The sequence below is a fragment of the Bombina bombina genome, chromosome 5 (assembly GCF_027579735.1).
Source record: "Bombina bombina isolate aBomBom1 chromosome 5, aBomBom1.pri, whole genome shotgun sequence".
NCBI lineage: Eukaryota > Metazoa > Chordata > Amphibia > Anura > Bombinatoridae > Bombina > Bombina bombina.
The window spans coordinates 802334868-802361575 of NC_069503.1; the positions used below are offsets into that span (position 1 = coordinate 802334868).

The 26708-nt window shown below is 41.3% G+C and overlaps 1 protein-coding gene across 1 annotated transcript in view; it reads right to left on the minus strand.

Moving 5' to 3' along the window:
- The window catches only part of CEP192 (centrosomal protein 192), a 1162204-nt gene that overhangs the window by 187083 nt on the left and 948413 nt on the right, over positions 1 to 26708 (minus strand). The window contains exons 36-37 of the mRNA XM_053715857.1: positions 3798 to 3921; positions 1425 to 1530 (exon numbers count right to left, since the gene is read on the minus strand). Of these exons, the coding sequence (XP_053571832.1) occupies positions 1425 to 1530; positions 3798 to 3921 (230 nt within the window). The remainder of the gene's footprint in view (positions 1 to 1424; positions 1531 to 3797; positions 3922 to 26708) is intronic.

A 26708-nucleotide genomic window follows, 5' to 3' on the forward strand; every position in this document is an offset into this window, starting at 1 on the left:
TTGCACCCACTTGCAAATGGATGATTAACCCCTTAATACCCAAAACTGAATAATAAAAGACAAAAACGTTTTTTTTTTTTGTTTTTTTTTTTCAAACAGTCAAAACTGCCACAGCTCTACTGTGGCTTTTTACCTCCCTCAAAAACGACTTTGAAGCCTTTTGAGCCCTCCAGAGATGTCCTGGATCATGCAGAGGGAAGCTGAATGTCTCTGTCAGTATTTTTAGCTTCACAGAAAAGCACTAAAAAAGGCCCCTCCCACTCATATTACAACAGTGGAAAGCCTCAGGGAACTGTTTCTAGGCAAAATTCAAGCCAGCTATGTGGAAAAAAACTAGGCCCCAATAAGTTTGATCACCAAATACATATAAAAACGATTAAACATGCCAGCAAACGTTTTATATTACATTTTTATAAGAGTATGTATCTCTATTAATAAGCCTGATACCAGTCGCTATCACTGCATTTAAGGCTTTACTTACATTAGTTTGGTATCAGCAGCATTTTCTAGCAAATTCCATCCCTAGAAAAATATTAACTGCACATACCTTATTGCAGGAAAACCTGCACGCCATTCCCTCTCTGAAGTTACCTCACTCCTCAGAATATGTGAGAACAGCGATGGATCTTAGTTACTTCTGCTAAGATCATAGAAAACGCAGGCAGATTCTTCTTCTAAATACTGCCTGAGATAAACAGTACACTCCGGCACCATTTAAAAATAATAAACTTTTGATTGAAGAATAAACTAAGTATAAAACACCACACTCCTCTTACGACCTCCATCTTGGTTGAGGCTTGCAAGAGAATGACTGGATATGACAGTTAGGGGAGGAGCTATATATCAGCTCTGCTGTGGGTGATCCTCTTGCAACTTCCTGTTGGGAAGGAGAATATCCCACAAGTAATGGATGATCCGTGGACTGGATACACTTAACAAGAGAAAGAAAGTTTTTTTCTAGCACAGTTTGTGCTCCAGCGAAAGTGCTAAATAGCGCTTCACTCGTAATCTGGCCCTAAGGTCATAAATCTTACATTAAAATTGCAGTTTAGTAACAAGTTTAAGCCAGTTGTTTTAAGTTGTGACATCAGTATTTGATAAATAAAAAGTAATACCCTTTATTCTGTTTCCAAAATAAGCATTGATCTCCTCTATTCTAGGGGCCACTATTACAACTGTATAAACAACTTTTTATTGTAAGCTTAAATTGTCTAGGCTTGAAATATGTTCTTTGGACAATTTTTTTCCATTGTATGGCAAAATAAAACAGTAGCTTCCAACATTAAATAAACATTTTGTGTCAGACATAAGTGTTTTAAACATAGCACAGAGATCAGCATCTTGCAAGACTATTGATAAAAGCTTTCACTATTATACAAATAAAGAAAAGCTGAAAATGCCTACAATTCACTAACAAATTGTACCTTATGAACGTTCTCACAATGGACATAAATCGGTCCTTTCCAAGGAAGCAAAGTCTGCCTTGTTGCCAGGGATGGATTAGGGCTCACCAGAATAATTATGTGACTCCTATAAGCAAAATAGAAGCGTCAAATTAATTTATTCAAACTGTTTTCAAAACATTAAAGGTTAAACATTAACAAATGTACTAATGTTTTAAAAATGTAAATCAATTTAGAGACCTTAAACAGATTTTTATTGTCCATATTGTAATGGCAATAATTACAAGCTGATACAGCTATTTTAGCAATTAAAAGCACCTAGTGAAGGAAAACATGTACAGAAAGTCCTAAAAACATAATGATTTAAACTAATAATCAGTTTCTTCACACTCAAAGTAAAAGCAGTGGGAAGCTAGAAAACAAAATTTATACTTGCCTGATAATTTCATTTTTTTTAATGATGTCAAGAGTCCACGTATATTATGTGTGGATGTTACCCTACTGACTACTAGGAGGAGACAAAGGACAGCCCAATATACCAGCGTTTTAAAACCCTCTCACTTCTCCTGAAGCCTCAGTCATACATATAGCCAAGTAGATGGATTCCAAACATAACTTACATCAAAAAACTTAACTTAGTATTTAGAACATTATCAGTAGAAAGTTACAAGCATGTCCTGGAGTAAAAGTCAAATAAGTACACAGGAAGTTTCCTGCACTAATTATCAGAAAAGAACATCGTTATCCCTTATAAATAAAAAATGATAATGATAAACTTAATGCTGAATACTCCAATATGTCCCTCATGACAAATCAGTACTTAAGAGGGTCCTAACCAGGAAACCCTAAAATAAAATAATATTGCACATCTTCATTCTTCACCTAGGCAAAGACAAGACTGATTACTATAGAGGTGGGAGGGTTTATATAGAGCTGAGGTTTGGGAATCTTTGTCTCCTCCTAGTGGCAGGAAACGTAATTCCCAAGAGTAATTGATTATGGACTCTTATCACCTATATGAAAGCAAGAAAAGGCAGGGCTCAGACTCGCCATCATAACAAAACACATCATTTTTGCTTAATTTATGTAAGAACTTACCTGATAAATTCATTTCTTTCATATTGGCAAGAGTCCATGAGGTATGGGATATACATTCCTACCAGGAGGGGGCAAAATTTCCTAAACCTATAAATACACCTCCCACCACACCCACAACTCAGTTTAACGAATAGCCAAGTAGTAAGGTAATAACAAAAAGGAGTAAAAAAGCATACAAAAAGAGGAACTGGAAATATAATTGTGCTTTTATACAAAAAAAACCCATAACCACCATAAAAAGGGTGGGCCTCATGGAATTATGCCAATATGAAAGAAATGAATTTATCAGGTAAGTTCTTACATAAATTATGTTTTCTTTCATGTAATTGGCAAGAGTCCATGAGCTAGTGACGTATGGGATAGAAATACCCAAGATGTGGAAATCCACAGAAGAGTCACTAGAGACGGAGGGATAAAATAACAGCTATTTCCACTGAGAAATTAAATCCACACAATAATTAATGACTGGGGGATGGGGGAAGTGCGAGAGGTATTTAAGCCTTTGGCTGGGGGTGTCTTTGCCTCCTCCTGGTGGCCAGGTTCAGTATTTCTGTAAGGAATGAAGCCATGGACTGTCCTTATATTAATTAGGAAATAGTTGATATTTATTTTCATCTCAGTTTATACTTAAAGTAAACAAAGCCTAGATGAGTTGCAGTGTAATGATACCATGAAGGCAGTCTTTGATCCCAGTAATCTGGTGAACTTCTACAAACCTTTACAAGAGAAAATATCCAGTGTTTCAGAAACACGTCTGGCATTTCAGTTTCATGCTTTTATCAATCTATATATGTAAGGAAACCTTTTCCTTGGATGGCAATTTAAATTCCAAAGACTAAGATGGAGTATGAGTGATGAAAATCTCCAGGATGTGTTCCTTACCAGCACTTCTGGGCAACTGACAGAGGTTATTTGTAATCATTAAGAAAGCAGTTCCCCACATCACATTAGGTAATTAAGAATGTGTATTTGTAAACTGAAGAACATCATATTGACCAATAGCATGTCCTATATCATTTTTAATTAAAAGTTTGCTTATAATAAATAAAATAAATTAAAAAGGAAACATAGCTTAAAAAACTGCAATTTTAACTGTAAAATTGTGGGAAAGTGATTCTGTGAAGAGGGAGAAATAAAGAAGAACTAGTATCTAGGACTGTCATGTAGTAAGTAATGAGTTGAGTGGGCAAATGCTTTCACTTTTATAAAATGACATTGAACGTTCATCTCTAATACAAATAGAGTAGTTTAAGAAAATGCTTCACAGTTTTAGAAATAGTGGTGACAGACACTTACTTTGGTTCAATACTCCCATGCTGAGGTGTAATGGTTAGACAGTGAGCTGGCCAGGACAACTCAAACTGTAAGACTTTTGTGGAGATATTTATGATTTTTACATGTCCAGTTTCTGCTACTCCACCTTGTATGAAGAAAAAAAAATCAAATTACATAAAAACATAATTTATGCTTACCTGATAAATTCCTTTCTTCTGTTGTGTGATCAGTCCACGGGTCATCATTACTTCTGGGGATATAACTCCTCCCCAACAGGAAATGCAAGAGGATTCACCCAGCAGAGCTGCATATAGCTCCTCCCCTCTACGTCACTCCCAGTCATTCGACCAAGAATCAACGAGAAAGGAGAAACCAAGGGTGAAGTGGTGACTGGAGTATAATTTAAAAGATATTTACCTGCCTTAAAACAGGGCGGGCCGTGGACTGATCACACAACAGAAGAAAGGAATTTATCAGGTAAGCATAAATTATGTTTTCTTCTGTTATGTGTGATCAGTCCACGGGTCATCATTACTTCTGGGATACCAATACCAAAGCAAAAGTACACGGATGACGGGAGGGATAGGCAGGCTCATTATACAGAAGGAACCACTGCCTGAAGAACCTTTCTCCCAAAAATAGCCTCCGAAGAAGCAAAAGTGTCAAATTTGTAAAATTTGGAAAAAGTATGAAGCGAAGACCAAGTTGCAGCCTTGCAAATCTGTTCAACAGAGGCCTCATTCTTAAAGGCCCAAGTGGAAGCCACAGCTCTAGTAGAATGAGCTGTAATTCTTTCAGGAGGCTGCTGTCCAGCAGTCTCATAGGCTAAACGAATTATGCTACGAAGCCAGAAGGAGAGAGAGGTAGCCGAAGCCTTATGACCTCTCCTCTGACCAGAGTACACGACAAACAGGGAAGACGTTTGTCGAAAATCCTTAGTTGCCTGCAAGTAGAACTTGAGGGCACGAACTACATCCAGATTGTGTAGAAGACGTTCCTTCTTTGAAGAAGGATTTGGACACAAGGATGGAACAACAATCTCTTGATTGATATTCCTGTTAGTGACTACCTTAGGTAAGAACCCAGGTTTAGTACGCAAAACTACCTTGTCTGAGTGAAAAATCAGATAAGGAGAATCACAATGTAAGGCTGATAACTCAGAGACTCTTCGAGCCGAGGAAATAGCCATTAAAAACAGAACTTTCCAAGATAACAATTTTATATCAATGGAATGAAGGGGTTCAAACGGAACACCCTGTAAAACGTTAAGAACTAAGTTTAAACTCCATGGCGGAGCAACAGTTTTAAACACAGGCTTGATCCTAGCTAAAGCCTGACAAAAGGCCTGGACGTCTGGATTTTCTGACAGACGCCTGTGTAACAAGATGGACAGAGCTGAGATCTGTCCCTTTAATGAGCTAGCCGATAAACCCTTTTCTAAACCTTCTTGTAGAAAGGACAATATCCTAGGAATCCTAACCTTACTCCAGGAGTAACCTTTGGATTCGCACCAGTATAGGTATTTACGCCATATCTTATGGTAAATCCTTCTGGTAACAGGCTTCCTAGCCTGTATCAGGGTATCAATAACCGACTCAGAAAAACCACGTTTTGATAAAATCAAGCGTTCAATTTCCAAGCAGTCAGCTTCAGAGAAGTTAGATTTTGATGTTTGAATGGACCCTGTATCAGAAGGTCCTGTCTTAGAGGTAGAGACCAAGGCGGACAGGATGACATGTCCACTAGATCTGCATACCAAGTCCTGCGTGGCCATGCAGGCGCTATTAGAATCACTGATGCTCTCTCCTGTTTGATTTTGGCAATCAATCGAGGAAGCAGCGGGAAGGGTGGAAACACATAAGCCATCCCGAAGTTCCAAGGTGCTGTCAAGGCATCTATCAGAACCGCTCCCGGATCCCTGGATCTGGACCCGTAGCGAGGAAGTTTGGCGTTCTGGCGAGACGCCATGAGATCTATCTCTGGTTTGCCCCAACGTCGAAGTATTTGGGCAAAGACCTCCGGATGAAGTTCCCACTCCCCCGGATGAAAAGTCTGGCGACTCAAGAAATCCGCCTCCCAGTTCTCCACTCCCGGGATGTGGATTGCTGACAGGTGGCAAGAGTGAGACTCTGCCCAGCGAATTATCTTTGATACTTCCATCATTGCTAGGGAGCTTCTTGTCCCTCCTTGATGGTTGATGTAAGCTACAGTCGTGATGTTGTCCGACTGAAACCTGATGAACCCCCGAGTTTTTAACTGTGGCCAAGCCAGAAGGGCATGGAGAACTGCTCTTAATTCCAGAATGTTTATTGGCAGGAGACTTTCCTCCTGATTCCATTGTCCCTGAGCCTTCAGAGAATTCCAGACAGCGCCCCAACCTAGTAGGCTGGCGTCTGTTGTTACAATTGTCCAGTCCGGCCTGCTGAATGGCATCCCCCTGGACAGATGTGGCCGAGAAAGCCACCATAGAAGAGAGTTTCTGGTCTCTTGATCCAGATTCAGAGTAGGGGACAAGTCTGAGTAATCCCCATTCCACTGACTCAGCATGCACAATTGCAGCGGTCTGAGATGTAGACGTGCAAAGGGTACTATGTCCATTGCTGCTACCATTAAGCCGATCACCTCCATGCATTGAGCTACTGACGGGAGTTGAATGGAATGAAGGACACGGCATGCATTTAGAAGCTTTGTTAATCTGTCTTCTGTCAGATAAATCTTCATTTCTACAGAATCTATAAGAGTCCCCAAGAATGGAACTCTTGTGAGAGGAAAAAGAGAACTCTTCTTTTCGTTCACTTTCCATCCATGCGACCTTAGAAATGCCAGAACTAACTCTGTATGAGACTTGGCAGTTTGAAAGCTTGAAGCTTGTATCAGAATGTCGTCTAGGTACGGAGCTACCGAAATTCCTCGCGGTCTTAGTACCGCCAGAAGGGCACCCAGAACCTTTGTGAAGATTCTTGGAGCCGTAGCCAATCCGAATGGAAGAGCTACAAACTGGTAATGCCTGTCTAAGAAGGCAAACCTTAGATACCGGTAATGATCTTTGTGAATCGGTATGTGAAGGTAAGCATCCTTTAAATCCACTGTGGTCATGTACTGACCCTTTTGGATCATGGGTAAGATTGTCCGAATAGTTTCCATTTTGAACGATGGAACTCTTAGGAATTTGTTTAGGATCTTTAAATCCAAGATTGGCCTGAAAATTCCCTCTTTTTTGGGAACCACAAACAGGTTTGAGTAAAACCCTTGTCCTTGTTCCGACCGCGGAACCGGATGGATCACTCCCATTAATAACAGATCTTGTACACAGCGTAGAAACGCTTCTTTCTTTATCTGGTTTGTTGACAACCTTGACAGATGAAATCTCCCTCTTGGGGGAGAGAATTTGAAGTCTAGAAGGTATCCCTGAGATATGATCTCTAGCGCCCAGGGATCCTGAACATCTCTTGCCCAGGCCTGGGCGAAGAGAGAGAGTCTGCCCCCCACTAGATCCGGTCCCGGATCGGGGGCCCTCGGTTCATGCTGTCTTTGGGGCAGCAGCAGGTTTCCTGGCCTGCTTGCCCTTGTTCCAGGACTGGTTAGGTTTCCAGCCTTGTCTGTAACGAGCAACAGCTCCTTCCTGTTTTGGTGCAGTGGAAGTTGATGCTGCTCCTGCTTTGAAATTCCGAAAGGGACGAAAATTAGACTGTCTAGCCTTAGCTTTGGCTTTGTCTTGAGGCAGGGCGTGGCCCTTACCTCCTGTAATGTCAGCGATAATTTCTTTCAAACCGGGCCCAAATAAAGTTTGCCCCTTGAAAGGTATATTAAGTAATTTGGACTTAGAAGTTACATCAGCTGACCAGGATTTTAGCCACAGCGCCCTACGTGCCTGAATGGCGAATCCTGAGTTCTTAGCCGTAAGTTTGGTTAAATGTACTACGGCCTCCGAAATGAATGAATTAGCTAGTTTAAGGACTCTAAGCCTGTCCGTAATGTCGTCCAGCGTAGCTGAACTAAGGTTCTCTTCCAGAGACTCAATCCAAAATGCTGCCGCAGCCGTAATCGGCGCGATGCATGCAAGGGGTTGCAATATAAAACCTTGTTGAACAAACATTTTCTTAAGGTAACCCTCTAATTTTTTATCCATTGGATCTGAAAAAGCACAGCTATCCTCCACCGGGATAGTGGTACGCTTAGCTAAAGTAGAAACTGCTCCCTCCACCTTAGGGACCGTTTGCCATAAGTCCCGTGTGGTGGCGTCTATTGGAAACATCTTTCTAAATATTGGAGGGGGTGAGAACGGCACACCGGGTCTATCCCACTCCTTAGTAACAATTTCAGTTAGTCTCTTAGGTATAGGAAAAACGTCAGTACTCGCCGGTACCGCAAAGTATTTATCCAACCTACACAATTTTTCTGGTATTGCAACAGTGTTACAATCATTAAGAGCCGCTAAAACCTCCCCTAGTAATACACGGAGGTTCTCCAATTTAAATTTAAAATTTGAAATATCTGAATCCAATCTGTTTGGATCAGAACCATCACCCACAGAATGAAGCTCTCCGTCCTCATGTTCTGCAAGCTGTGACGCAGTATCAGACATGGCCCTAGTATTATCAGCGCACTCTGTTCTCACCCCAGAGTGATCACGCTTGCCTCTTAGTTCTGGTAATTTAGCCAAAACTTCAGTCATAACAGTAGCCATATCTTGTAATGTTATCTGTAATGGCCGCCCAGATGTACTAGGCGCCATAATATCACGCACCTCCCGGGCGGGAGATGCAGGTACTGACACGTGAAGCGAGTTAGTCGGCATAACTCTCCCCTCGCTGTTTGGTGAAATTTGTTCAATTTGTACAGATTGGCTTTTATTTAAAGTAGCATCAATACAGTTAGTACATAAATTTCTATTGGGCTCCACCTTGGCATTGGAACAAATGACACAGATATCTTCCTCTGAATCAGACATGTTTAACACACTAGCAATAAACTTGCAACTTGGTTACAATCTTATTTAACAAAAACGTACTGTGCCTCAAAGAGCACTAAACGATTAAATGACAGTTGAAATAATGAACTGAAAGACAGTTATAGCATCAATCCTTAAAAACAACACAACTTTTAGCAAAGGTTTGTTCCCATTAGTAAAGTAACAATAATTAAATTTGAAACATAAAAATTACAGAGCAACGTTTTTAATCACAGTCAATATATAAGTCTCACAGCTCTGCTGAGAGAATCTACCTCCCTCCAAAGAAGTTTGAAGACCCCTGAGATCTGTTAGAGACGAACCGGATCATGCAGGAAATACAAGAGTAACTGACTGGAATTTTTTGATGCGTAGCAAAGAGCGCCAAAAACGGCCCCTCCCCCTCACACACAGCAGTGAGAGAGAAACGAAACTGTCACAATTAAAACAAGCAACTGCCAAGTGGAAAAATAATGCCCAAATATTTATTCACTCAGTACCTCAGAAAATGCAAACGATTCTACATTCCAGCAAAAACGTTTAACATAATAAATACCTATTAAAAGGTTTAATGTACTTTTAACAGAGTAATTCCGGTGAAATACCATCCCCAGAATACTGAAGTGTAGAGTATACATACATGTCATTATAACGGTATGGCAGGATTTTCTCATCAATTCCATTCAGAAAATAAAAACTGCTACATACCTCAATGCAGATTCATCTGCCCGCTGTCCCCTGATCTGAAGCTTTTACCTCCCTCAGATGGCCGAGAAACAGCAATATGATCTTAACTACTCCGGTTAAAATCATAGTAAAAACTCTGGTAGATTCTTCTTCAAACTCTGCCAGAGAGGCAATAACACGCTCCGGTGCTATTGTAAAATAACAAACTTTTGATTGAAGTTATAAAAACTAAGTATAATCACCATAGTCCTCTCACACATCCTATCTAGTTGCTGGGTGCAAGAGAATGACTGGGAGTGACGTAGAGGGGAGGAGCTATATGCAGCTCTGCTGGGTGAATCCTCTTGCATTTCCTGTTGGGGAGGAGTTATATCCCCAGAAGTAATGATGACCCGTGGACTGATCACACATAACAGAAGAAATTAAACCTGCACATAGCCTTTAGATGTTACCAATAATAAAAACAAATGATAATGAATAATCTACCAGGAAATTTCAGGTATTTTATGATCTTTGGGAAAGATGGACCACAATCATATTACCAATAAGAATGAACATTTTACTTGTGTAGAAAAAAAAATGTTTAAAAGCTTTAAGATATTTGGGAATAAGAAGAAACTCAACAAAGCAACTAGAACCCCTTCCCTAAATATACACTTCTCCTTGCAAAGTTTCACATAAGCCCGAGCTGACACCTAATTTTGGAGAAGAAAGGACTCCCCCCCCCCCCCAACAATGGTACAAGGGACCAGGCTAAGCATGACCAAAAAGTGAAGGTGGTCCTTTACAGGATGTTATTTAAACGTTTAGAGCTAGATTACAAGTGGAGGGCTAAATTATTGCGCTCCCGCAAATGAGCCCATTTGTGGGGGCGCTATAATTAGCCAGCTATTATAAGTGGCTGGTTATTGCTATTGCAAGCTAGCAGTATCAATTGGCGCTTATAAAATTAACCAGAGAAGAGATGCCACCAAATTACAGTGTAGTTTATTTTATTAAAAAAATAAAGATGACAGAATCTTTATGTTTTATTAAAAACTGCATTAGGCAGTATTTTGGGGGTAAAGTTGGCAGGAGTGGGGTGTTGGGGGGGGGGGGAAACAGGACCTTTACATTGCAGTCTATGGGAACTGTGTGTTTCCAGTAAATATATATGTATATTCTTATATATAAACAAAAAAAAAGGAATAAGTACACAAGTTAGCACTGTACAAATAAAACCAATAAGGTATCACACTCCAATCTCTCAAAATGGCATTTATACCATATATGCAGCTGTGCTAGTCACAATCAATATAGCCTGTAAGACCAAAGCAAAAGTCCATATGTGACATTAAGGTGTTCACAAAATCACTTAGGAACAAAGAATGACTCAGGCTTCACAGTATCCAAGAAAAGCGTTACCAGCAGGGTCACCACAACAGTTTAATGCTAAGTGGTATTCATATTACACAAATGTCCCATGCGTCTACACGCTAGCGGTAGTGGAACCTTAAATAAGCAGCCTGTGCTCAAACAGCTATTAGCCCTATGCAATCAGGTGCATCAGATAGTGAAGTGGAGTCAGATATAGGGGCATTAGGTGGAGAACATACTCCTAAGGGCACTTAAAGGTATTTAAAAAAATACAGAAAAACAGGTCACCATTTTAAATCCTCCCTCTACATCAGATGATAGAAACCAGGCAGTTAAACCTAAAACTACAGGTTCTAAATAAATAACCAGTGCCCCCCAACCAGGTAGAACTAAAGAACAAATGACTAATTCAGGTGAGGACTGTAGGGTGTTTGAGCAGGTGTTTTACAAACCTATGGAGAAAACAGGGATATGAATGGAGAAACAAGGAAGATACCAACTGAGAAAAAACAAAAACACGAAATACCAATAAATAACGTGTTTAACCACTCCACTTGTACTTAATTTAGCTCCTTCTTGCTCATTTAACCTGTTTAAAACTATGTTCGAGATTAATAGGTTGATTATGAATCTCACTCTAAATAAACATTTTAGTGACCAACAACAGGACACTGTTCATGATCAGAGACAATTGATAGCCATTGATAACTAACATTTCACATAAAGATACCACTCTGAATTTCAGAGAAGTGTGTGACATTACTACACTTGACACATTGATAGGACAGGGTATTCCTAATGAGTTTAAAACTGTTGAAAGTTTCAGTGGTTTTCAAAGACCCTCAGAAATCTATTCAATACACAGCCGAGGTAACATTCTAGAAACCTTCTATAGAAGAGTTGAAGGGTACTTGACTAAACTATTCTTTGCCAAAAGTTAGAATTAATCACAGAGACAGAATATGACTAGAAAAGAGAGGCAAGCTTTAAAAGAGCTCCAGGACATGAAGCAAATAGTCATACGTTCGGCTGATAAGGGAGGTTCAGTGGTTATGGATAGGACAGAATATATTGGAGAAGCCCATCGTCAGTTGGGGGATACAACCAATTATAAATGTCTGGATACTGATATTACTAAGTCAATTCTGAGAGAGTTCAGGTCGCGTTTGGACAATGGGTTGGAAGATGGGCATTTTGACAGAGCAATTTTTGTTGATTGAAAATCCTGTAGTGCCCATCCTTCAAAGGTGCATAAGTCCCTTTCTAACATATAGGGACGTCCAATAGTTAGTGGGATAGGATCGCTCTCTGAGCTCCTTTCTGAATGGCTGGATGCCATACTCTATCTTTTTGTTGTCTCACTCCACAGCTATGTGAGGGATACCAAGGATGTGATCTGTAAGATGGAGAAATGCTTTGGGATGTGACCAACTATACCTGGTTGACAGTGGACGTCGTGGCTCTCTACTCGTCTATTCCACATGGGGAGGGAATATTGCCTTTTTTTGAGAAACTACTCCAACTTAACAACATGTTGAGAGTCACAACGTTCCTGTTAACTCACAATGTTTTTAGATTTGAGGGTAGGTTCTATCTACAGAGGAGTGGGACAGCTATGGGGGGGAAAGTTTGCCCCCTCTTATCCCAATATTTGATGGGTTGGTGGGAGCTGTCCCACATCTACGCAGATGGAAATACCTTCAAGGACAATATAGCGATATACAGGCGCTATAATGACGATTTGTTGTTCATCTAGCAGGGGGCCTTTGACATACTTGGAGGATTTCATTTTGAATAGCAATAATGTTGGTCTGAGGTTTACATTTGAGAAGCAAAAATCCATAAACTATCTTGATATTACACTGACAGGTAATGAGAATGGCCGAATCATTGTAGATTTGTAAAGAAAGCCAATCCCAAAAAAAAAACCAATTTATGTAAGAATTTACATGATAAATTAATTTCTTTCATATTGGCAAGAGTCCATGAGCTAGTGACGTATGGGATATACAATCCTACCAGGAGGGGCAAAGTTTCCCAAACCTCAAAATCTCTATAAATACACCCCTCACCACACCCACAATTCAGTTTAACGAATAACCAAGTAGTGGGGTGATAGAAAAAGGAGTAGAAAGCATCAACAAAGGAATTTGGAAATAATTGTGCTTTATACAAAAAAATCATAACCACCATAAAAAAGGGGGTGGGCCTCATTGACTCTTGCCAATATGAAAGAAATTAATTTATCAGGTAAATTCTTACATAAATTATGTTTTCTTTCATGTAAGTGGCAAGAGTCCATGAGCTAGTGACGTATGGGATATCAATACCCAAGATGTGGAACTCCACGCAAGAGTCACTAGAGAGGGAGGGATAAAAATAAACAGCCATTTTCCACTGAAAAAAATAATCCACAACCCAAAATATAAGTTATTCTTATAATGAAAAGAAAAACTTAAAACATTAGCAGAAGAATCACACTGAAACAGCTGCATGAAGAACTTTTCTACCAAAAACTGCTTCTGAAGAAGCAAATACATAAAAACGGTAGAATTTAGTAAATGTATGCAAAGAGGACCAAGTTGCTGCTTTGCAAATCTGAGCAACTGAAGCTTCATTCTTAAAAGCCCACGAAGTGGAGACTGATCTAGTAGAATGAGCTGTAATTCTGAGGCAGGCCTGACCCGACTCCAAATAAGCTTGATGAATCAAAAGCTTTAACCAAGAAGCCAAGGAAATTGCAGAGGCCTTCTGACCTTTCCTAGGAGCAGAAAATATAACAAATAGACTAGAAGTCTTCCTGAAATCTTTAGTAGCTTCAACATAATATTTCAAAGCATGTAAGGATCTTTCCAAAGAATTCTTAGGATTAGGACACAAGGAAGGGACAACAATTTCTCTACTAATGTTAGAATTCACAACCTTAGGAAACAATTTAAATGAAGTCCGCAAAACCGCCTTATCCTGATGAAAAATCAGAAAAGGAGATTCACAAGAAAGAGCAGATAACTCAGAAACTCTTCTAGCAGAAGAGATGGCCAAAAGGAACAACACTTTCCAAGAAAGCAGTTTAATGTCCAAAGAGTGCAAAGGCTCAAATGGAGGAGCCTGTAACGCCCTCAAAACCAAATTAAGACTTTAAGGAGGAGAAATTGATTTAATGACAGGCTTGATATGAACTAAAGCCTGTATAAAACAGTGAATATCAGGAAGTTTAGCAATCTTTCTGTGAAATAAAACAGAAAAAGCAGAGATTTGTCCCTTCAAGGAACTTGCAGACAAACCTTTATCCAAACGATCCTGAAGAAACTGTAAAATTCTAGGAACTCTAAAAGAATGCCAAGAGAATTTATGAGAAGAACACCATGAAATGTAATTCTTCCAAACTCGATAATAAATCTTTCTAGAGACAGATTTACGAGCATGTAACATAGTATTAATCACTAAGTCAGAGAAACCTCTATGACTTAGCACTAAGCGTTCAATTTCCATACCTTCAAATTAAATGATTTGAGATCCTGATGGAAAAACGGACCTTGAGACAGTAGGTCCGGCCTTAACGGAAGTGGCCAAGGTTGGCAACTGGACATCCGAACAAGATCCGCATACCAAAACCTGTGGGGCCATGCTGGAGCCACCAGCAACACAAACAATTGTTCCATGATGATTTTGGAGATCACTCTTGGAAGAAGAACTAGAGGCGGGAAAATATAAGCAGGTTGATAACACCAAGGAAGTGTCAGCGCATCCACTGCTTCCGCCTGAAAATCCCTGGACCTGGACAGGTATCTGGGAAGTTTCTTGTTCAGATGAGAGGCCATCAGATCTATCTCTGGAAGACCCCACATCTGAACAATCTGAGAAAACACATCTGGATGGAGGGACCACTCCCCCGGAAGTCTGACGACTGAGATAATCCACCTCCCAATTGTCTACACCTGGGATATGAACCGCAGAAATTAGACAGGATATGGATTCCGCCCAAGCAAGTATCCGAGATACTTCTTTTATAGCTTGGGGACTGTGAGTCCCACCATGATGATTGACATATGCCACTGTTGTGATATTGTCCGTCTGAAAACAAATGAACGGTTCACTCTTCAACAGAGGCCAAAACTGAAGAGCTCTGAGAATTGCACAGAGTTCTAAAATATTGATTGGTAATCTCGCCACTAGAGATTTCCAAACCCCTTGTGCTGTCAGAGATCCCAGAGAGCTCCCCAACCTGAAAGACTTGCATCTGTTGTGATCACAGCCCAGGTTGGCCGAACAAAAGAGGCCTAAAAAGGTAACCCTTGTCTGAGGAATCAAGAAACATTTTGGTAAATTAATCCTCCAACCATGTTTTCGAAGAAACAACACTAGTTGATTTGTGTGAGATTCTGCAGAATGTAAAGACTGAGCTAGTACCAAATAAGGAAACACTGCAATACCCTGCCCTCTGATTACAGAGAGTAGGGCACCGATAACCTTTAAAAAGATTCTTGGAGCTGTTGCTAGGCCAAATAGAAGAGCAGCAAATTGGTAATGCTTGTCTACAAAAGAGAATCTCATGAACTGATAATGTTCTGGATGAATCGGAATATGAAGGTATGCATCCTGCAAGTCTATTGTGGACATATAATGTCCTTGCTGAACAAAAGGCAGAATAGTCCTTATAGTCACCATCTTGAAAGTTGGTACTCTTACATAACGATTCAAAATTTTCAGATCCAGAACTGGTCTGAATGAAATTTCTTTCTTTGGGACAATGAACAGATTTGAATAAAACCCCAAACCTCGTTTCGGAAAAGGACCTGGCATGATTATCCCTGAAACCTCCAGGTCTGAAACACACTTCCGGAAAGCCTGATTTTTTACTGGATTTACTGGGATGCGTGAGAGAAAAAAATCTTCTCACAGGAGGTCTTACTCTGAATCCTATTCGGTACCCCTGAGAGACAATGCTCTGAATCCACTGATTTTAAATAGAATTTGTCCAAACATCCTTGAAAAACCTTAATCTGCCCCCTACCAGCTGAGCTGGAATGAGGGCCGCACCTTCATGCGGACTTGGGGGCTGACTTTGGTTTCTTAAAAGGCTTGGATTTATTCCAATTTGAGGAAGGCTTCCAATTGGAAACATATTCCTTGGGGGAAGGATTAGGTTTTTGTTCCTTATTTTGACGAAAAGAACGAAAACGATTAGAAGCCTTAGATTTATCCTTAGGTTTTTTATTCTGAAGCAAAAAAAGTAAATTTATGCTTACCTGATAAATTAATTTCTTCTACGATATGACGAGTCCACGGATTTCATCCTTACTTGTAGGATTTATCCTCCTGCTAACAGGAAGTGGCAAAGAGCACCACAGCAGAGCTGTATATATAGCTCCTCCCTTCCTTCCACCTCCAGTCATTCGACCGAAGTTAGGAAGAGAAAGGAAAAGCCAAAGGTGCAGAGGTGACTGAAGTTGATAAAAAAATATAATCTAAATCTGTCTTAAAAAATGAGAGGGTGGGCCGTGGACTCGTTATAATCGTAGAAGAAATTAATTTATCAGGTAAGCATAAATTTACTTTTCTTCTACAAGATATGATGAGTCCACGGATTTCATCCTTACTTAAGGGATACAATACCAAAGCTACAGGAAACGGATGAAAGGGAGGGACAAGACAGAGACCTAAACGGAAGGCCCCACTGCTTGAAGAACCTTTCTTCCAAAACCAGCCTCAGAAGAAGCAAAAGTATCACATTTGTAAAATTTGGAAAAAGTGTGAAGAGACGACCAAGTTGCAGCCTTGCAAATCTGTTCAACAGAAGCATAGTTTTTAAATGCCCATGAGAAAGCCACAGCCCTAGTAGAATGAGCCGTAATTCTTTCAGGAGGCTGCTGTCCAGCAGTCTCATACGCCAGACGGATGATACTCTTCAGCCAAAAAGAAAGAGAGGTAGCCGTAGCTTTCTGACCTCTACGCTTTCCAAAATAAACAATGAATAATGAAGATGATTGACGGAAATCCTTAGTAGTCTGCAAGTAAAACTTCAAGGCACGGACCACGTGCAGGTTATGCAACTTACGCTCCTTCTTAGAAGAAGGATTAGGACATAATGAAGGAACAATTTCCTGATTAATATTCTTATTAGAAACAACCTTAGGAAGGAAACCAGGTTTGGTACGTAAAACCACCTTATCAGAATGGAAGATAAGATAAGGCGAATCACATTTTAACGCTGAAAGCCCAGAAACTCTACGAGCAGAAGAAATAGCAACCAAAAACTAAACTTTCCAAGATAACAGCTTAATATCTATGGAATGCATAGGTTCAAACGGAACCCCTTGAAGAACATTAAGAACTAAATTCAAACTCCAGGGTGGAGCAATTGGTCGAAACACAGGCTTAATTCTGGTTAAAGCCTGACAAAAAGACTGAACGTCTGGAACATCTGCCAAACGTTTGACAAAGCAGAGATCTGTCCCTTTAAGGAACTCGCTGATAACACTTTCTCTAATCCTTCTTGGAGAAAAGACAGAATCTTGGGAATCCTAACCTTTCTCCATGAGTAGCCCTTGGATTCACACCAAAAAAGATATTTACGCCATATCTTATGATAGATCTTTCTAGTGACAGGCTTACGTGCCTGAATCAAAGTATCAATGACTGCATCAGAGAATCCCCGCTTAGATAAAATCAATCTCCAAGCAGTCAGCTGCAGAGAACTTAGATTTGGATGTTGGAAAGGACCCTGAATGAGAAGGTCCTGTCTCACTGGGAGTTTCCATGGAGGCAGAGAGGACATGTCCACTAGGTCTGCATACCAAGTCCTGTGTGGCCACGCAGGCGCAATCAGAATTACCGAAGCTCTCTCCTGTTTGATCCGAGCAATCTCCCGGGGCAGGAGAGGAAACGGTGGAAACACATAAGCTAGGTTGAACGACTAAGGCACTGCCAAGGTATCTACTAGTTCGGCCTGAGGATCACTCAACCTGGATCCGTATCTTGGGAGCTTGGCATTCTGTCGAGACGCCATCAGATCCAATTCCGGTCTGCCCCATCTGAGAATCAGTGATGCAAATACCTCCGGATGGAGTTCCCACTCCCACGGATGAAAAGCCTGTCGGCTTAAATAGTCCACTTCCCAGTTGTCCACTCCTGGGATGTAAATTTCTGACAGATAACAAGAGTGGGTCTCTGCCCATCAAATTATTTTGGATACCTCTGTCATCGCTAAGGGACTCCTCGTTCCTCCCTGATGATTGATGTAAGCCACAGTCGTGATGTTGTCTGACTGGAATCTGATGAATCTGGCCGAAGCCAACTGAGGCCATGCTTGAAGCGCATTGAATATTGCTCTCAATTCCAGAATATTGATTGGAAGTAGAGACTCCACCTGAGTCCATACACCCTGAGCCTTCAGGGAATTCCAGACTGCACCCCAGCCCAATAGACTGGCGTCCGTTGTCACTATCACCCACGAGGGTCTGCGGAAACACGTCCCTTGGGACAGATGATCCGGCGACAACCACCAAATTAGAGAGTCTCTGGTCTCTTGATCCAGATTTATCCGAGGAGATAAATTTGCATAGTCCCCATTCCACTGTCCGAGCATGCACAGTTGCAGTGGTCTGAGATGAAACCGAGCAAACGGAATGATGTCCATTGCCGCCACCATCAATCCAATTACTTTCATACACTGAGCCACTGATGGCCGAGGATTGGACTGAAGGGCTCGGCATGTATTTCGAATTTTTGACTTTCTGACCTCCGTCAGAAATATTTTCATGTCTATAGAATCTATCAGAGTTCCCAAGAAGGGAACCCTTGTGCGTGGAATTAGTGAACTCTTTTCTAGGTTCACCTTCCATCCGCGAGTTCTCAGAAAGGACAACACTGTGTCTGTATGAGATTTCGTCAGATAAGTGGACGCCTGAATCAAAATATCGTCCAGATAAGGTGCCATTGCTATGCCCCACGGCCTGAGAACTGCTAGAAGGGACCCTAAAACCTTCGTGAAGATTCTAGGTGCTGTGGCCAACCCGAAGGGAAGAGCCACGAACTGAAAATGTTTGTCCAAGAAGGCAAACCTTAGGAACTGATGATGATCCTTTTGGATAGGAATATGAAGGTATGCATCCTTCAAATCCACAGTAGTCATATATTGACCCTCCTGGATCATTGGTAAAATTGTTCGGATGGTCTCCATCTTGAAGAATGGAACTCTGAGAAACTTGTTTAGACTCTTGAGATCTAAAATGGGTCTGAACGTTCCCTCTTTTTTGGGAAACACGAAAAGATTTGAGTAAAATCCCTGTCCCTGTTCTAGTCTTGGAACGGGATGAATTACTCCCATAGTAGAGAGGTCTTTTACACAACTTAAAAACGCCTCTCTTTTTATCTGGTTTACAGACAATCGAGAAAGAAGAAATCTCCCTCTTGGGAGAAAATTTTTGAATTCCAGTTGATACCGTGGGTCACTATTTCAAGTGCCCAGGGGTCCTGAACATCTCTTGCCCAAGCCTGGGCAAAGAAAGAAAGTCTGCCCCCTACTAGATCCGGTCCCGGATCGGGGGCCGCCCCTTAATGCTGTCTTTGTAGCAACAGCGGGCTTCTTGGGTTGTTTACCCTTGTTCCAAGCCTGGTTGGGTCTCCAGACGGACTTGGCTGAGCAAAATTCCCTTCCTGCTTTGCAGAAGAATAGGGTACTCCTTTAAAATTCCGAAAGGAACGAAAATTATTTTGTTTACCAATCATCTTAACAGACTTATATTGAGGTAGAGCGTGACCTTTACCTCCAGTAATATCAGAAATTATTTCCTTCAACTCAGGCCCGAATAGGGTCTTACCCTTGAAAGGAATAGCTAAGAGCTTTGATTTAGATGACACATCAGCAGACCACGATTTTAACCATAACGCTCTACGCGCTAAAATGGCAAATCCTGCATTTTTTGCCGACCAACTTAGCAATTTGAAAGGTGGCATCTGTAATAAAAGAATTAGCTAGCTTGATAGCCTTAATTCTATCCAAAATATCCTCTAAAGGGGTCTCAACCTTCAGAGACTTTCCTAGAGCATCAAACCAAAAAGCCGCTGCAGTAGTAACTGGAACAATGCAGGCTGTTGGTTGTAAAAGGAAACCCTGATAAATAAATACTTTCTTTAGAAGACCCTCTAACTTCTTATCCATAGGGTCTTTGAAAGCACAACTGTCTTCAATAGGAATAGTTGTACGCTTAGCCAGGGTAGATATAGCTCCCTCCACCTTAGGGACAGTTTGCCAAGAGTCTCAATTGGTGTCTGATATGGGATACATTTTCTTGAAATTAGGAGGAGAGAACGGTATACCCGGTATGTCCCACTCCTTCTTTATAATCTCTGAGATTCTCTTAGGAACCGGAAAAACATCAGTGTAAGCGGGAACTTCCAGATATTTGTCCATTTTACACAATTTCTCTGGTGGACCATAATAGGGTCACAGTCATCCAGAGTTGCTAAAACCTCTCTAAGTAACAGATGGAGGTGTTCCAGCTTAAATTTAAAGGACATGACGTCCAAATCTGTCTGAGGTAACACACTTCCCGATTCCGAAAGTTCTCCCTCAGACAAAAGTTCCCTGACCCCCAACTCAGATCCCTGTGATGGTACATCGGAAATAGCTAACAAAGCATCAGAGAACTCAGTATTTACATTAATTCCTGTCCTACTGCGTTTACCCTGTAACACCGGTAGTTTAGATAATACCTCAGTAAGGGTAGTTGACATAACTGCAGCCATATCCTGCAGAGTAAAAGAATTAGACGCGGTTGGGGAACCCGGCGTCACTTGGGTGGGCGTTAAAGGTTGTGACACTTGGGGAGAATTAGGGGGCATATCCTGATTCTCTTCAGACTGAGAATCATCCTTAGGCACACTTTCTTTACATAATATATGCTTTTTACATTGTAAGACTCCTTTAGTACAAGAGGTACACAAAGTAAGAGGGGGTTCCACAATGGCCTCTAAACACATAGAACAAGGAGTTTCCTCAAGTTCAGACATATTAAACAGACTAGCAATAGCCACAATAGTCATTAAAAATCTTATTTACTGATTCAAAAATTTTTTTTCAAAAAAAATGTACTGCGCCTTTAAGAAATAAAAACACAACTATTTTTCTGTACTGCAGTAAAAATGATTTTGATCATTAATAAATCATTAAACACAGTTAAATTTTGCCAAAAATTATTGCACCCCTTAAGTAAAGGTTAAAACACCCTTTAAAGAGACATTTTATATCGAATAAATAAACTTTAACAACAAAAACGACCCCTCAGGGTACACAAGATTGACTCAACAACAATTCGGTGACTGAAAATCAACTTTAGGCGCACCAGAGCTAATGTCTGCTGCCTTCTATAAAGAGAAAATAGGCCCCGTCCACCGTGGGCGTCGCACTCACAGACTCCATAACCGCATGGGAAGCGTAGTTAACAAAGCCATGTGGCTTCCTGCACACACACTCAATGTAATATGTTCCTAAATAAAAAATATACAAGTGTCACAGCTGCCTCTCTCCCTCAGACAAACTCATGCTGTCTTAGTAGCCCAGTGTCAAGCCCCTGTTGAAGTACCTAAGCATGGTAGTTCAAAATGCACAAAATATAGTAAATTCAGTAACACCACATCAATACCGGTCTACTGCTTACCCCTTTCCCATACAGGGAATAATGTCAGCCAGTTCGGATATAAAAAGTCTCCTCAGAAATAAAAGACTGAACATACCTCAATGCTGCTTGTAGCATGACACCGTTCTCCACACTGAAGATTTCTCATGAACTACCTTCAGAAGCTCTGTGGGAACCATAATGGATCTTAGTAACGTCTGCTAAGATCATCAACCTCAGGGTAGAAAAAAGATCTCTTAATTTCCAGACTGATGATATCCCCCTGAGGAAAATAGTACTCACCGGTACCATTTTAAAATAAAAAAAACTTCTTGATTGAAGAGTCTAAAACTAACACCTCACTTTACCTCTTCTTATTACTAACACAGGCAAAGAGAATGACTGGAGGTGGAGGGAAGGGGGAGCTATATATACAGCTCTGCTGTGGTGCTCTTTGCCACTTCCTGTTAGCAGGAGGATAAATCCCACAAGGATGAAATCCGTAAACTCGTCATATCTTGTAGAAGAAAACTCCCTTCCCCCCAGTAACAGTTGAAATAATAGAATCCAACTGAGAACCAAATAAATTATTACCTTGGAAAGAAAGATAGTAATCTAGACAAAGATGTCATATCAGCATTCCAAGATTTAAGCCACAAAGCTCTTCTAGCTAAAATAGCTAAAGACATGGATCTAACATCAATTTTGATAATATCAAAAATAGCATCACAAATAAAATGATTAGCATGTTTCAGTAAGCAAACAATGCTAGATAAGTCAGAATCCAATTCTTGTTGCGCTAAATTCTCCAACCAAAAAGCTGATGCAGCTGCAACACCAGCCAAAGAAATTGCACGCCTAAGAAGATGACCTGAATATAAATAGGCTTTCCTTAGATAAGATTCAAGTTTCCTATCTAAAGGTTCTTTAAAGGAAGTACTATCTTCCATAGGAATAGTGGTTCGTTTAGCAAGAGTAGAAATAGCCCCATCAACTTTGGGGATCTTTTCCCAAAACTCTATTGAAATTGCTGGTAAAGGACACAATTCAGTAACACCACATCAATACCGGTCTACTGCTTACCCCTTTCCCATACAGGGAATAATGTCAGCCAGTTCGGATATAAAAAGTCTCCTCAGAAATAAAAGACTGAACATACCTCAATGCTGCTTGTAGCATGACACCGTTCTCCACACTGAAGATTTCTCATGAACTACCTTCAGAAGCTCTGTGGGAACCATAATGGATCTTAGTAACGTCTGCTAAGATCATCAACCTCAGGGTAGAAAAAAGATCTCTTAATTTCCAGACTGATGATATCCCCCTGAGGAAAATAGTACTCACCGGTACCATTTTAAAATAAAAAAAACTTCTTGATTGAAGAGTCTAAAACTAACACCTCACTTTACCTCTTCTTATTACTAACACAGGCAAAGAGAATGACTGGAGGTGGAGGGAAGGGGGAGCTATATATACAGCTCTGCTGTGGTGCTCTTTGCCACTTCCTGTTAGCAGGAGGATAAATCCCACAAGGATGAAATCCGTAAACTCGTCATATCTTGTAGAAGAAAACTCCCTTCCCCCCAGTAACAGTTGAAATAATAGAATCCAACTGAGAACCAAATAAATTATTACCTTGGAAAGAAAGATAGTAATCTAGACAAAGATGTCATATCAGCATTCCAAGATTTAAGCCACAAAGCTCTTCTAGCTAAAATAGCTAAAGACATGGATCTAACATCAATTTTGATAATCTCAAAAATAGCATCACAAATAAAATGATTAGCATGTTTCAGTAAGCAAACAATGCTAGATAAGTCAGAATCCAATTCTTGTTGCGCTAAATTCTCCAACCAAAAAGCTGATGCAGCTGCAACACCAGCCAAAGAAATTGCACGCCTAAGAAGATGACCTGAATATAAATAGGCTTTCCTTAGATAAGATTCAAGTTTCCTATCTAAAGGTTCTTTAAAGGAAGTACTATCTTCCATAGGAATAGTGGTTCGTTTAGCAAGAGTAGAAATAGCCCCATCAACTTTGGGGATCTTTTCCCAAAACTCTATTGAAATTGCTGGTAAAGGACACAATTTTTTAAACCTTGAAGAAGGATTAAAAGGAGTACCCGGCTTATTCCATTCCTTAGAAATCATATCAGAAATAGCATCAGGAATAGGAAAAACCTCTGGAGTAACCACAGGTGGTTTAAAAACAGAATTTAAACATTTACTAGTTTTAATATCAAGAGGACTAGCTTCCTCAATATCCAAAGTAATTAACACTTCTTTTAACAAAGAACGAATATACTCCATTTTAAATAAATAAGCAGATTTGTCAGTGTCAATATCTGAGTGTCAGGGTTCTTTCCCTGTTGTTTGCCATGTGCTGCTGGCAGCCATTTTACTCACCTCTCTTCCTGACTATGGTGCATTGTGGGGGATGCTGCTCATTTCCTACACTTCCTTTTATGGCCAGACTGGTGTTCGTCATCCATGTGAGACAGGATGCAGTCTCAGAATTGTGATGTCATCACTTATTATTTAAAGGGCCTCTGCTCAGTATGCTTTGCCTTTGCGTTGTCTCAGACCTGTTTGTGAGAGTTCCTGTGTATTACCTGGCTGCCTGACGTCCTTCCTGGTTTCTGATCCCTGGCTTGTTCCTGACTCTGCTGTTTTCCTTGTTCCTGATTCCGGCTCGTCTGACTATTCGCTTTGGCTCCTGACTCGGCTCGTCTGACTACCAGCTCTGGTTTTGACTCCTGGCTTATTTGACTTGTGGACTTTTTATTATTATTTGCTATGATTAAAGGTGTGATTATTTTTGCACTTCTCGTCTCAGTCCGATTCCTGGCACCCTGACATTACGCAAAGGCCATGAATCCTGATGGTGCTAATAATCCACTTTTACCTGCCATAATTTCCAGGATGGATGAACAGGATCACCGCTTGGATCAATTTGCACTATCCCTGCAAACCCTGCTGACTCGCACTGCACATTTGGACCAAAGTGTCCCGCAAGTTATGGCTGCTCCCGTTTCTGCTACTGCTGCACCTATATCTACCAGGAGCATGTCCAGTTCTGCACCTCTACCTCAGCGATATGGAGGCGATCCTATTCAGTGCAGAGGGTTTTTGAACCAGGTGGGCATTTACTTTGAGATGTTACCTCAGGCTTTTCCCTCTGACAGAGCTAAGGTGGGATTTCTCATCTCGTTACTCTCTGACACAGCTCTTGCCTGGGCTAATCCCTTGTGGGAGACTAATAAACCTGTGATTTCAAATTACCCTGAATTTGTGGACTCCTTTCGAAGGGTATTTGATGTTCCGGCTTGCTCCTCCTCTGCTGCTAAACGACTCATGTCCATTCAGCAAGCTACAAGATCTGTTGCTCAGTATGCTATTGAGTTCCGTACACTTGCCGCAGAGGTAGGTTGGAACAATGAAGCCCTTGTTGCCGCCTTCTTTCATGGGCTCTCTGATGCGATTAAAGACGAAGTTGCTGCCAGAGATTTACCAGAGGATCTCGAGGCATTGGTGTCTTTTTTGATCCTAATTGACATCCGACTCAGAGAGAGGCTCTCTTTCAAGGAGCGCTTGTGGAAGCCTCCTGTTCCGTTGTCTCCAACGTGTTCGTTCCCACCCATGCCTCCCTCTCCTCCCATGCCTCCTGGTCCCGAGTCACCAGGTACTGCTGAGGCAATGCAGTTGGGATTCACGCGTCTCACCGCGGCAGAGAGGGCCTTTAGGAGGAGGGAGGGGCTCTGCCTCTATTGTGGGTTACAGGGCCACCTTTTGAAGTCTTGTCCTACACAGCCGGGAAACGCTCACACCTAAGGTCCTGTCGGGGGCAGACCTTGGGTGGTTTATCCTCGTCCCCGGAACCGCTTAAGGGGAAACCTTTTGTCAAGGTTGTCCTTTCCTGGGTGGACTCCTCCATAGTCACTCAGGCTCTTGTTGACTCCGGTGCTGCGGGCTATTTCATTGACAGTGCTTTTGCATCAAAGCACTCCATTCCTGTTTTGCCTCGGTCCGTTCAGCTTGCTATTGAGGCCATTGATGGCAGGCCCCTTCAGCCCGCACTCGTTACTCACGAAACTGCTCCGTTGTCCATGGCTGTTGGGGCTCTCCATTTTGAAACCTGAGTAAGAAGTTTCTGCCCTTATACGGTCCTCCCACCTCAATACCTATCCCCTTGACCCTATCCCCTCACAGCTACTCCCCTCCCTCTCTTCTACTCTCACCCCCATACTTGCACACATTTTCTACCTCTCCCTCAGCACTGGTTTATTTCCTTCATCTCTAAAACATGCACTGGTCACACCTATGCTCAAAAAACCTTCCCTCGCTCCAACCTCCCCATCAAACTACCGTCCTATTTACCTACTCCCTCTTTCCTCAAAGCTGCTTGAAAAGCTAGTATATGCATGTCTATCCCATTTTCTTACACTAAACTCTTCTTGACCCACTGCAATCTGGATTTCGTCCCCATCACTCCACAGAGACAGCAATTGTCAACGTTACCAATGGCCTACTTACAGCAAAAACCATAGGCCACTTCTCTGTGCTTATCCTCCTTGATGTGTCTGCAGCCTTTGACACTGTTGACCACCCTCTTTTACTCCAAACCTTCCAATCCTTCGGCATCTGCGACACAGCTCTCTTGTGGTTCTCTTCCTATCTAACCGTACCTTTAGTGTAGCCTTTTCCGGAGCATCCTCTGCCCCGTTACCACTTTCTGTTGGGGTACCTAAAGGCTCTGTCCTCAGTCCCCTTCTCTTTTTAATCTATACGTCATCATTAGGTTCCTTAATAAAGTCTCACGGGTTTCAATATCACTTGTATGCAGATGACACCCAAATCTATCTCTCTGCACCAGACCTACCTTCTTCCTTACTAACCCGTATCACTAACTGTCTTTCTCATATCTCATTTCGGATGTCCTCTCACTACCTTAAAATAAATCTCTCCATAACTGAACTCATTTTCCCCCCTTCTTCCAAAATTTCCACCCCCCAATTTTCTATAACTGTTGATAATTCCATCATTACCCCTACCCTGCATGCCTGATGTCTTGGGGTCACGCTTGACTCAGACCTTTCCTTCACTCCTCACATTCAGCCCTTGGCTAAAGCCTGCTGCTTCCACCTTAAAAAGATCTCTAAAAATAGACATTTCCTTACACAAGACAACCAAGATTTTAATCCACTCTCTCATCCTTTCCCATCTCGACTACTGCAACTCCGTCCTCTCTGATCTACCTAGCTGCCACCTAGCTCCTTTACACATCGCTCATCATCTGCTGCACCTCTCAGCCAATTCCTTC